The following is a 13543-nucleotide window of genomic DNA, read 5'->3' as shown; positions in this document are numbered from 1 at the left end:
TTTTTTTTTCTTTTGCAGTTATTCGCTCTATTTATCTAAAATTAAGCGTTACAATAAGAGAGTTCAAATCATTGTCTCACGTCAAGAAATCCATTGACAGGCCTTCTCAATCTATATATGTATTCTTCGTTCTTTCTCTCTCATGTCGATGAGTGTGTCGCGGTGATGTGTGCAACGAAAATATGCGGTAGCTAAATGTTTGCGGCTATTAAAAGAAAGAGAAAAAAAAGACAGAACAATAATCCGGCTTACAAGAATGCGCAATATAAAAACCAGCTCGGCAAAGTATATCAACGGCATACTGCGTGAATGCTACGCGACAAGTGGCGCAAAGCATGACATTTCTTAGCGCATCGCATGTTTATGCACAAAAAGGCGAACTGCGTTGGTGGGTCAGATGAAGGCAGTTCGAGTCGGAGCAAGTTGGAGAGTTAGTGTCAGTACAGGAAACACAGACATTAACTCTAGGGTAAGTCGTAACACGCGACGCCTGCAAACGGTGGCGTGTCGCATCCAGGGCTAGAGAAGAGTGAGACGGTTTCAGGTGCGCGCTTCGCTCGAGCACCAGTGAAGCTAATTCGTTGAGAAGCTATTGCGATTTGTTTCGTCCAAAGGGACATGTACCAGAGCTATACCCTCAGTCACTTTTATGGTATAACTGTGATGCTCTAAGACATGGGATAGCGCTACTGTGGCATTCGTGTGAAGGCAGCTATCGTTGTACGGGCGCATATGGTATTAACATGGAAACAACGATTTGTGCTGGTGAAGGTTGTAAGGTGTACTCACCAAGAAACCGGAGGTGTTGTCCAGCAGGCAACGAAAACGCACGGTGAAATTCCTATCCAGGTACTGCGCATTCTCTGGAAAAGAGCAAGCAAGGCCACAACGCACAATTAATCTCTCAACTGAAAAATAAAGGAGAAAAAGGAAAAGGGCAAGTATACAGTTGGCGATGTCAAACTAATATACTTTCTATTCTGCTTGTTTCCTTCCAATTTTTCTTTTTTTACTTTGCAGAAATATATTCGTGACATATAGAATAGACAAGGAGGCGATGAGTGCGGATGATAATTAAGGATCGTCGCACTAATCTTCACACGGATGCCCAAGATGTGTTATGCGTTTTCTTGTTGTTGTTTTTTTTCTGTCTCTTCTATGTCAGGGATATGATTGATGATCACAGACCAAAGTCGCCTGTCATGCAGCAGCTCTACTATAATTTCGTTCGATTTCAAGGTTTTCTTGGGCCTAATAGATAGCCTAGCAAATCCTTAAAAAAAGAAAAAAAAACGGGACTTGCTAAACATACACCGAGGTGATTCTGCATTAGAGCCTATAACGGGAAGGTAATGCCGCATTAACAGCGATAATGGTGCTAGGAGAGTTGCCTTTTGTCTGACTTTTGAATATTCGCCTTGACAGCCTGACTCGCAGCTCTTACAAAGCATAAAACTGCAATCCGTACGTCCACGTGATCGAAAAATGCTTGAGAAAAAGTGAGAAAAAAATTAAAGCCATGCCAAACGCTACATGAAGCATAGTGTGCTATCCTCGGTACACATTTGCGCCGTTCGGCGCGCGGCAAATTAAATTTGGGGCAGGCGCCGAATTTTATACACTCACGAGAGATGGATGTAAGGTCATCGGCTTCGTTCCCGAATACAAGCGCCGTAGCCACGTGGCATCAAGCACGGTATAATTTACTGCTCAACCAGTGATGACGTCAGCAGCCTGTTGTTTTCCTTCCTCGCGCCTCCAGATTCATCGCGTGTTCACGGCCGTAGCGAAAAGATATATGTAGTACATGTTACGAGAGCATCGCAGCGCGCTTGCGCAGTAGACAGACCATATACGCATCGCAACAGGGGACGGCACGGCACAGCTCGAAATCCCAGCAAAGCCGCAATCAACGCCACGAATTGAGTGGAAAGAGGGGAGTTTGTCAGGGGGGGGAACGAAACTTACCGCTTTTTTGCCGGAGTGCGTCGCCCGTTTTAACCAACCTTTTTGTTTTTTCCCTGCATTCTCGCATACGTTCGTTTCCGCCCTGAAAATCTGTGCGCTGCCCCAGTTCATCAGAGTAGTGTCCCCTTCGTCGCCTTGCCAGTGCTCGCGTTCGGCTTCAAACCCCAGCATCGGCCGGATTCCCCTTCGTACGGCCCTCCCCCTGGTCTGTCGGCTGCTCCACAACACCCGGCGCCTTCTGCGGTACGGTTCCCTAGCCTGCTTAGCAAGCCGCCAGGTAAGCGGTGATGGCGGCGTTGGGGCTGGCAAGGGGCGCCCATTAACGTATTCCCCTGTTATTTCTGGCTCCCTTCCGCTGCCCTGTCTGTCGGCCGGCCGGTCTGCATTATTCAATGTGTCAGCGGGGACCGTACGCCGCACTCTCACTCTCATTTAGATTCTCTCCCATACAACAACTAGCCGCTCAACACAGCGCGTACCCCCCCCCCCCCCCCCTCTAGTGTAGAACCCCACGCGACCACCAGCCCCTGATTCCAGCCTTCCCGGCTGCTTTGCTGCTGGGAAACAAAGAAACCGCTCGAGCGTTCAAGCAGGTGAAAGCGCGCCCCCTTCCTGATTTTTCTCTTCGTTAGTTTTGTTTCGATTTCTTTGGCGTCTACCGCAGGGTGTGCACGCTGCCGCGACAGAAGGGAGACGCGCGCCCGCTGACGAAGCGTTGTCTGTGTTTACTGGATACTATACTCTACACCTATTCCGTTTACGAATGCCGTACTCGACTGGAGTGCAGTTATATATAGCGGTACCCGATCGGTATGGAGGCGACACTGTATTTACAGCAATGACCACCTTTCCGATGGAAGGTGCAAATCAAAAGTTGCGAATTCTGCCGCGTGGCGGTGGCTCCTCAAGGTGTGGCACTGCGCGGAAGTAATAAAAAAAAAGAGAGGCGCCCGCAGTCCATCTGTCCACCCGATTTTCGCTACAGATTGTGAGAATCTTGTGCAGTGTTTTCCTCTTTTTCTTTTTTTTTGTCGGCACAGCTGCGCGACCTGACGACACAGCGAGCCAAGAGTCCATCGCCCGTCTTTTCGGTAGCCCCGCTGCTGTATCGTTCGAAGCTCGAGTACCGAATACCGTGCGATTCGAATACCGAATCGAATAGTGCCCTATTCGATTCGGTCTCCGAAACAAAGAGCGATTATTTGTAAAAAACTAATATCTTTGGAATAGTTTGCGAATATACGAAAATCTCAACTCCACCAAAACGAGCACCAAATTGGTGCAAAAGCACGACAAATTTCATCTCCTCGGGCATAACGTTGTCACAGCCACGGCCGGACTAGAAAGGCACTCACAACACATACGTGTATATATATATATGTATACATTGTGCAGCAGGCTTCCGTTGTTTGAGTAGTCACGCTTTACTCGTTGCTTAGTTTTTTTATTTATTTAAATGAAAAAAAATAATGAGACGTTAGTCTACGTTACAGCCGGCTATCCCATCAAGATTATCTTAGTATTGAAGAAACACACAAAAACAAGAAAAGCTAGAGAGAATGAAGGACTAAGGAAAAGAATCAATAGCAACTGTACAAATAGTTGAATGTTGAAGAACTGTTTCAAAAGTATTCGATTCGATTCGCTTCCGGCACTATTCGCTTCGTATTCGATTCGGTCTCAAAATTCACTATTCGCGCACCCGCAGCCATAAGCTAGGAGGTCTGATGAGCAGGGAAAAGGGGTTCGAGGCAACAATCAGACAGCGACCCGCCGTTCCCTGGCGTGCACGTGGCCCTTGTTAACTTTATTCTTTGTGCGTCCCGCTTCGAAATTGATCTCGGGCTGCACGCTGCAATTCCGCATCGCTCATGTCTGAGCCAGAAAAATCAAAGGCGATAGCAGAGTAGGGTGCGCCATATGCAGTTGAAAACTGAGCTCCGTCACTAGCGTTTCATTTTCATTTCTTATTCCTTTAATTTTTTTGCGCAGCTGGAAAGAATTAAGTACTTCTCATCGCTGCTTAGTTGACTCCGTAGATGCTTTATGGCGTAGTGCTGATACATACATACATACATACATATATTATATTATATCATATTATATTATATTATATTATATTATATTATATTATATTACATTATATTATATTATATTATATTATATTATATTATATTATATTATATTATATTATATTATATTATATTATATTATATTATATTATATTATATTATATTATATTATATTATATTCACTAGCCAGCGACATAAACAGGCAGAGGAGTTTTTTTTTATGCCTGACCAGGCGATGATACGGTAGAGTGCGTTGCATGCCGCTAATATACAAATAGGGTGTGTCGGTGACCAACGACAAAGAATCGGGTATCCAAAAATGAGAGTACACTATAAAACGTAAAGGAAACTTAGAACAACAGAGAGCTGAGCTAGTTGGTAAGTATTCATTCTAAAAAGACAGGGCGTGGAAACACGGACACAAGAAGTCAGGACACCACAAACGCCGTAGTTTGTGGTGTCCTGACTTCTTTCTTGTGTCCGTGTTTGCACGCCCTGTCTATTTAGAACGTAAAGGAAATTAACCATCACTTGAATTTAGGCAGCTTAGAAGCTGAATAACGAGAGCGTGGTGAATGTATGTACATTAAAGAGAACGAAAAAAGCTTTCATTAAAATGCTGGTCGCTTTCTATGTCACTACGCATAGGCCACGCGTAACCGGTCTAGTGGGTATAACTGCAGAAACCAACTAATAACTACTGAAAAGACGCACTGGCATATCACGTACCTGAATGTGCGCGTCAGTGAAACGGAAAACTGAGGATTAGGTATAGGGGTGGTGTTTGGGGAAGCGTATAAAAGCTCGAAATACGGGAATTCTAGCGGAGGAGGTGTAGTTGGGAGCGACCTGAGCGTGAGGTATATAACACACGGGAGAGGCATGCCCTCTTGTTGATTTATGATGTTAATGAGGCTGTTACCCGGAGCGAGTTTTACCATGCCTCGCAGCGGGGAGAAGGAACGCCCCGTTATGATCGTCTCGCTGTCGATGAACAGCAGTCGGTCTCGCGGTCGTGACCACTTTTAAACGGGAAAATGCTGTGGCATACAGGGGTTACGGGCTCCGCGGAGGGGATAGCCCCGTAAAAGGGAGGTTAAAATCGAAGAGAGAGCGGTGATGTTTTTGGGGGGAATGCACGTGTGCGTATAGTACACGACAGGTTTTATATAGTGCACTTATACAGCTTGATAAACTGGCATATGACAACATTGGACAGGATAAAGCACGTAGGCGGGTAAAACTATAGAAGGCTCGAGCGTTTAGGCGCGTACACCCCTCTTTGGACGTCTCTTCTGTCAGCGTTTCTTGGTTTACATTTACTCCACGGATGGCGTGACCAGCGGGAACGATATTACGATATTAGAAGGGATCGAATACGGATGACGGGTACAAGAGGGAGAGAAAGCAGGCATTGACATAAGGGACATAGGGGAGCGTATAGATTGCTCCGTGTGTTGAGCAGATTGAGGCATTAGTTAGTCTATAAGAGCTGGCTCTGTATAAGAAGCATCTGTTTGCGGTCCCGAATACGACTTGGCTGTCTGCTCACCGTCTGCCATATACCTCCTTTTTCGCCGGGGTAGTTTAGGGATATCCCGATCCCATTTTCCCTCTATAGCATAGAGAACAAAGCAATGATAACAAGAGCGCCTGTCTCCATACCTTTCCCGGGACTGCGAGCTCTCCTTCGCTCTTGGTGTTTTCGTGGTTGGCTGAGCGCTGCTTTGGTTTTCGTGGCCCGCCTGATCCCGACCGCACGCTTCGCGATGGGGAGCGGTTAGGGGAAGAGGGGGATCTCTCCCGCCGCATTTGGAGCCGGGAAAGCTATCCAGGTGTGCATGCCAGTCGGCGGCGCGGGCACTGACGTGGCCGTACGAGATTTCATTTTGCTGTCTGTGACCACTTTTGCTTCTGTTTGTTTGTTCTATAGCTTTCTCGCCGGGCAGGAATTGCTTCTGCGAGAGCTTTACTGACGTCATCACGTCATGTTTGTTCTGAGCATTGGTCTTCATTTCTGTAATTGGAACGCTGCATTCAGTATCAGTACGCGTACACGTTCGCTACGCATACAATTGTGTGTGTGCACGCGCACGCACGCACGCACGCACGCACGCACGCACGCGCACACACACACACACACACACACACACACACACACACACACACACACACACACACACACACACACACGCGCGCGCGCGCGCGCGCGAAATGGAATATTTGGCAAGGATTGTTGAAACTCGAAGGTATTACAACAGTCTTAAGCACTCTTCATTTAGTTTGTGAATCATCGTGGTTTAATGAAGATTTCAGTTTTAGGTGCGAAAACCAGGATATGATTATAAGGCGCGGCGCTGTCAGGGGCATCCAGATTACTTTTGACCATCCGGAGGCCTATTAACGTGCACCTAAATCTAAGTACGCGGGAGTTCTTGCATTTTCCCACCAATTAAATGCGGCCGTCGTATAAGCCAGGAATCGAACATGAGCACTCGTACTTGCAGCCACAATGGCCACAGCCTTATAGTTGAGGAGGGCCACCATGACCTCGAATCGCTCTGTACGCACTTACCGGGTAAGAGGGCCTCCTGGAGCGATATGGCGCTGCGGTCGGAAGGCAGCTGCGAGTTCCACAGCAGGAACCTCTGCAGTTCCTCGCGGTCCTCCGAGTGCACCAGCTCGTACACGCTCTGGTGGCAGATGTCTGACTGTCGGAACAGGCACGAACACACAACACGGTCATGTGGTGACGCGTCAGGTGTGACGCAGGCATGCCGGATAGACAATGCCCCGCAAGTGGGACACGTGTTTCATGAATATAGCTCTACCTCCATACAGCTGAGTGACAGTATGGCTGAGGTAATCTGTAGCTAAACGCGAGTTCTCATGCAATTTAATTAAGATGAAGGTGTCCAACTTAGTCACGGTGTTTCAATAGATTCATCGTGCGCACTCCCTGAGAGACAATGCATGACAGAAGATGGCAGTGAGGTAAGTATTCGCGAGAGTCGGTACATCCATTTGATATATTAGACCTGAACAATCACGATTCAGTACTCATAGTACGCAATAATGTAACGTATACGTCTCGCCCTGCATATCGGCTTCGAGTTTAGCGAAGGTCAACACGTAGTTAAGCTTATAACACACCGCGTCAAAGACTTACTCTGAGAACACTGAAATCTCTTGCAAGAATAAAAGAAGAAAAAAAATTGAAAAGCAATATATGTGCCATGAGGTACCTTCAGGATCGTACACAAGCTAGCTCGTCGTTGCATTATAAACCGCACAAGCATAAGGCAGCTTCTAATGAACCTTCTACGGGTGGTTCAGCGCAAATAAACGGAAAGAATACAGCTTGATAACATGGTTGTGGGTTTTTCGTAGACGAAGTGGGCCCTTATGAAGGCGAAAATAATACAAAAATCGATTGCCTCACCATCTGAACCTTAAGATGTTCGTACTCGTTACCTTGCTGAGAACATTTCCTGTTTTAAAGACAACACATGCCATGTTCCCAGACTGTACGGCCCACCGACTGATGGTTCTTATTAGCATCCATTTTATTTAATACAGAAGTCGCAATTTTAATCTGGTTGGTTGGCAACAACGTTATTGATAGTCCCGCAGAGCTATCGCCGACTGGGCCTTAGGTTTCCCACGTGGGGACCTAATTTCTCTAATGTCTTCACAGTGATGTAAAAACGCTTATTGCCCGGTCTTTCGCTACATTCCTATCAATATGTCACCGCATGTCAGCGATGACATATTGATGGGAATGATGACAGCTGTGCGTCAGCATACGTCATCGCTGACACACAGCTGCCAGAATCTAATTTGAACAATATGAGGTAACAATAATAAAAGAAACGATGATAAAGACAGAGTAATAACGTAACATAACCTGCTGCTTATCTACGAAGAAGGCCTCTAACTTAGTCACGGTGTTTAGCCTTAACCTTGAGGGCCGTATTCCCACGATATTCTATATGTTTTATTTGTGTGCTTTTAGTTATGTATTTCGCGGTAATAAGAGTTGGCGCCGCCATTGGAGGCACCAACATCTATTAACCACGAGCTCATCATACACGAACAGGTGTCGTGTTCCATCAGCCTGACATCGCCTCCTAATATCCGTTATAAGCAACGCACGCGCGTAGGCGACCGGCGTCGCTGCTTTATTGCTGCACGTTTCCGCTGATGCACGACGCGCTTAGTGGACAGTGGGCGAGCAAAAAGTGAAAGATGGGGAGTGAACGGAGTGGAAAAGGGCGTTGGGACGCGACGTGGGGAGGTCTATAGAAAAAACATGGGAGGGTTGCGTTAATTGCGTCCACGGACAGGACCTAATTGATGTCGCCCTGTGATGAACGGCCCACGGTTCGCCGAGCACCCACCACCACCCGCCGCCATCCACGCAACGCCCACCAATTCTCTTTGTTGTCCCTCTCCCGCCCGCACTCAACTGAACGACCGACCAACGAACGAACGCGCGCGAGCGTTGGCAGCGCCAACGATGCCACCGACGCCGTCCATTCAACGAGCGGCAACGGCGGCAGCGTCGGGACAGCGCAGCGGCGGCCTCTCTGCCACCGTCGCCGGCGCAACTACTGCTGCTGTTACTGTAGCGTCGTTGGCAGGGGACCATCGAATGACCGCCACCGGCCGCCAGGTGGCTGTGCGCGCGTTATCCTCGCCTTTGATTCGTTTCTATTTTTTTTTCTCGTCTTTTTCCTTTCATCCTCTCCAGATCGATTTCTTTCATCACCCCACACCTTTCTCTTCCTGCCGCTCTCCTGCTTGCAGCAGTTTATTCTTTATTATCTGCGCTGCGGTCTATCTATTCAGGAGGCGTCAGCAGTCGCGGACTTGAGGTGTGTCCTTAACGCATCTTCGAAGCATTGTAGTTGACGTATAACAGCGTGGGACTATGACATTTTCTTGTTTCTTTTTGTTTTTGTTTTTATTTAGAGAATGTCTTTCTGGGCTTATTCCATCCACTTTATGTAAAGAAGTGTGATGGTGTTTAATAACGACAATTTTTGACCGAATTATGCCACCGTATTCAGTCGCCCTGGTTGAATGTTGCCTAATGATGTATATATTCGCTAATCTTGTCAAATATGGGCCATGATTGCCTATTCGTTGTTATATATAAGAGCAACAATCTCTTTAATTTAACCTCAGTCACGTGATTGAGTTGTCTACCCAGCTTTCTTTGCTTTCTGAAGCAGAATTTAGCTGAGAAATCGACGTAAGAATTGTGAACAACTGCGCTTATTCCTGTGAACGAATCTATCGGCACTGACAGCGTATCTCTGTCTTAAAGTAGTTGAAACGCTGTGTCTTGTTTCTTCTTCACTTTGTCCCCGTCTATGTGCGTTGTAACGTTTCTAAGACGCAATACCAACTAGCCCATCAAGCCATCCTCGTGAGTCGAGAGAATCAAGAATCTGCTTCTCGCAAATCAACTCTTTGTACACTTTTAAGGAGGCAGCATACAGTTGTCGCTGCCACGTGCTCGCATGCTGGTAGTGGGTATTAGTGAACTAAGCGCGGAGTATTAATATAATTGACTCACCTGATGAAAGCCCAGGTACGTTTCGACCGTATGAGATGCGTAGAAAACTTCTCCGTCGCAGGTGAGTATGAGCAGGAAGCCGTTGAGCGCCTGCGAACGGCCACAAGCGCGTCACGTTTCAAAATCGCAGCAGTGTGCACTACAGGGGGTGTCATATTAAAGGTGGCAATCAACATAAGGTGGCTTTTGAAGGACGCTCTCATTTCGCTGTAAGTTTACCGCTTTATAATTACATAAGTGTTGCTGTCGTCTTACATAAGCACATGTTCAGGAGTCCCGAACTATTGCGGTATTTCTCTGCTACAAAATGGAAGTTAAATGAATACGTGAGCACGAAATGCGGTTAGAAGGACCGTAAAATAATGTAAGTTATCAGTGTATCTGTGATTACAGGTCTAGGAAAAGAAACCCCCAAAATTTCATTTCCGGCACGTTGGTGTGATATCAGACATTATGAAAAGCGGAAACGGCACCAACGTACTTTAGCCACTCATGACGCATAAAAAAGGATTTCGAAACCTTCTTTGTTGATGGAGGAACGGATGGATTAAAGAATTTATTAAGGTCCAATAGGTCGCGCTTGTTTGAGTCATTAATTTTTTGGGATATGTAGCGGTATTTGAGTTGAGTTGAATAAATTTCATTTGTCCAACGGTTATTGCTACTTGTGCCGGGGCTACTCTGCCAGGTATTCATCGCTCGAGGACGATCTTTTATCGACAATTATTAGGTCATCAGCCAACGTCGTCAGCAATCATGACATCACTGTGTGTTGGTACAACAGGTCAGAAAGGTGCCTTATACTCATGCTTCGTGTAGTTTTAAAACTATTTTTACGTCTTACCATGCTTCTCTGACTATAACATTGATCGTACTGACATCGCAGATGCGTAATTAGCTAATGCATCTTAACATCACATCGTTCTTTGTTGTTCATCTATAGCCTGTGAGCAGCGTGGGTGAATATCGGCATCATTCGTATCAGAATAGGTTGACGTAGCGTATCGCACAGTCTAAGGTGGGAAGGTAGCAGAAGCGAATGGAGACGCTACTACGGGATGTTATGGATGCGACTATAGAAAGCAAGCCCAAATCTGAAAGAGCAACTCAGAGCTCAGTTCACGTCAACTTTTCGAATTCTCGAGTTGAACGCAACGGCAAGCTTGCTTCACTGCATACGGACCCTTTATGCGGCGAAGCCTAAGCTCCTTTAATCTTTTTTTTTTTTCTTGAAGGCCACTTTATTTCTGCAGTGCCGCCAAAGCGCTGCATATAGCTTAGGACAAGCTACACCCGCAAAGCACTGCGGCAGCATATAGCACACGTTCTCTGTCGCTGTCCTCGCTACAGCGCGCACAGGCTGCCGGAACAATCAGTACAGGCTATCGGGACAATCAGTACTAGAATGCCGTGCCGAACTGTCGTCGTACGGGACATCTATTAACGCCTTATTGACCTTTTCGAGTGGCAGTGGCTTATTTGATAGGCTATGGTACTCACGCTCGGCACCTTCCTGCGTTTGTTTTCGTACTGCGCTTCTCGCCACTTTTTCTATCTTTTGTTACCCTTCCCCTCCCCTTAGTGTAGGGTAGCAAACCGAATGTTATAATTCTGGTTGACCTCCCTACCTTTCCCTCATTTTTTTTTATCTTCCTGTCTCTCTTAGGATAATTTCTTCTTGGGAGGGCTGGTGTTTGCTAAACGTGATCTAGTAGCGCAGAAACTCGAAAATAAAACAGTGAAAGAAAGAGAGTAGTGCTTTTTTTTCTTGTTTCCTCCAGTTCCTCGGACCGTTTTCTTTCATTTTTGAGCTTCCTCACTACAAGATAGCGTTTAGCCTGTAGTTTAGTTCTGGCCAAAAGTTCATTTGCATATTTCTGTATATTGAAGCTACCCCTGAGGACAACGAAACGAGAGATGCGGACAGCACCCGCGCCCTTTCAGCTGAAGGCACGTTGGCGCTCCTTATCTCGACGAAGGCGGTTGTCTGTTTTTATCGCGCCGTGATTATGTATCCCTGATTAAGCCTGTCTTGTTTGCTTATCGTGCTGCGAAAGTGCTTGGGGGGCTGGTTATTGACTCCACTGCTTTCTCTGTTGCTGCGAAAAGTCGGTCGAGTAGCAGGGAGCGATTACAGCGCCAATTTCTACACTAGTACACAGGAACACGGATTTAAGTTTGACAACGCTTTAACGACATTACATACATACTTTGCGTGTAAAGCTGGTCGCCTCACAGCCTTTCAGTGAATTCATTCGCGCAGCCGCACAACAGACAAATAAAAGAAAGAAAGAAAGAAAGAAAGAAAGAAAGAAAGAAAGAAAGAAAGAAAGAAAGAAAGAAAGAAAGAAAGAAGGAAAGAAAGAAAGAAAGAAAGAAAGAAAGAAAGAAAGAAAGAAAGAAAGAAAGAAAGAAAGAAAGAAAGAAAGAAAGAAAGAAAGAAAGAAAGCGGACTAGGTGTCTAGTAATGGAAACTACTACAGTAACTCGCTGAAGGTATTTTTCATGGAAACGGAGGCATATACATCGGCAAGGCGATGCGTTCTTCAGAGTGAAATAAACTCCGGTATTCCCCCGTATGGCACTCATTTTCTGTGCCATATTGAATCCGAACTTGCGTCAAGGCTCCCAAAACGATTAGAACGGGATTTAGAAACAGTGTCAAACCGTGGCAACGGTTGTTCTTTCGAAATTGATCGCGTACATCCTGTTAGACTGTAGAGGGCGCGCTGATGATTGCCACGTACAAGGCAACTGTGGCAACAATATGCCAAGGACCTTTGACACCACAAGTCATACTAGGTGCCTGGCACTCTCCGTGGATGGATTGTCAAGCACTTGATTTTTTTGTTTGGGTACCTTGTATCAACCCACTTCCTGTCAAAGCTCTAATAGTTTTATTTTTCGGGAGATATATATTGCAGGCAATGTTGTCGGCGAAGTTGAGGGGACACATGTATCCACTCAGACAAGTAGGACTAAAAGCTACATCAAGATATCGAGTTACTTTGTTTCTTTCTTACTTTCTTCTGGCCTTCTTCACCTGATGTCTTTGGCTAGCCTATCCCCATCCCTTACATATTATCATTAAGGCAAATACTTCGCCACAGGCAAGCATCCTTGCTTTTAAATTAAAGATCTCAGTCTCCTCCTTGTTATTGACGTCATGAAAATGGCATTCGAATGAGTGAGCGACGCATTTGAAATCGGTAAGGTAGTGATGTGGGCTTATTGGTATGCCATTTTCACTTTGTTACAGCGCAGCAGAAAACGAGGAGACGCAGGGAAGGAGACATCTGACGACATACAGAGCTAACTTCCAATAAAATGATTATTTCCGTTTCATAGCAGTAATCACAGCCCTTCACATCGAATGGCACGTGAACATTGCATAGCAAAAACATTCTGATATGCAATGTTCAAGGAAATAAACCTTTTGGTATAAGTTAGCGCTGTGTGTCGTCAGATGTATCCTTCCCCGTGTATCCTCGTTCTTCGCTGCGCTATTACAAAGTGAAAAAGACGCGTTTAAATTCTTAACGAATACTCTGGTTTACGCTTCGAAAAAAAAAAAAACGAAATCTCACTTTCGCAGAAAGAAAAAAAAAACGTGTATAGCACGCACGCGTGATAGAGGTGCTGGGTATTTCTGAGTAAAACTTATAAATACCAATAGCGCGGTACCGATCGGGATCGCGGATATCTGAAAAAAAAAAAAGAAAAAAGCAAGTTCGTTGAGAACAGCAATTTATAAGCGTCATTTTACAGCGGAGCTGCTGTTGTGCTTTTCTTTGTTCCGTTACGCGTTCGCAAAAACTATCATCATCACGAATGGCCTCTATCTGTCTAGCGCGTGCAACGCAGTTACTCGGCCGGCGCGCACTCTCTTTGTCTTCTCCCTCATCTTCTGCTTCGCTCC

The 13543-nt window shown here is 45.9% G+C and overlaps 1 protein-coding gene across 1 annotated transcript in view; it reads right to left on the bottom strand.

The window, feature by feature from the left end:
• The window catches only part of LOC119397495 (aryl hydrocarbon receptor), a 152766-nt gene that overhangs the window by 26913 nt on the left and 112310 nt on the right, over positions 1–13543 (bottom strand). Inside the window, exons 4-6 of the mRNA XM_049416584.1 lie at positions 9625–9714; positions 6616–6751; positions 790–863 (exon numbers count right to left, since the gene is read on the bottom strand). Coding sequence (XP_049272541.1) covers positions 790–863; positions 6616–6751; positions 9625–9714 — 300 coding nt within the window. The remainder of the gene's footprint in view (positions 1–789; positions 864–6615; positions 6752–9624; positions 9715–13543) is intronic.

The sequence above is a fragment of the Rhipicephalus sanguineus genome, chromosome 6 (genome assembly GCF_013339695.2).
Source record: "Rhipicephalus sanguineus isolate Rsan-2018 chromosome 6, BIME_Rsan_1.4, whole genome shotgun sequence".
NCBI lineage: Eukaryota > Metazoa > Arthropoda > Arachnida > Ixodida > Ixodidae > Rhipicephalus > Rhipicephalus sanguineus.
The sequence above is the reverse complement of the archived record's forward strand: the minus strand, read 5'-3'. Positions and strand labels throughout refer to the sequence as shown.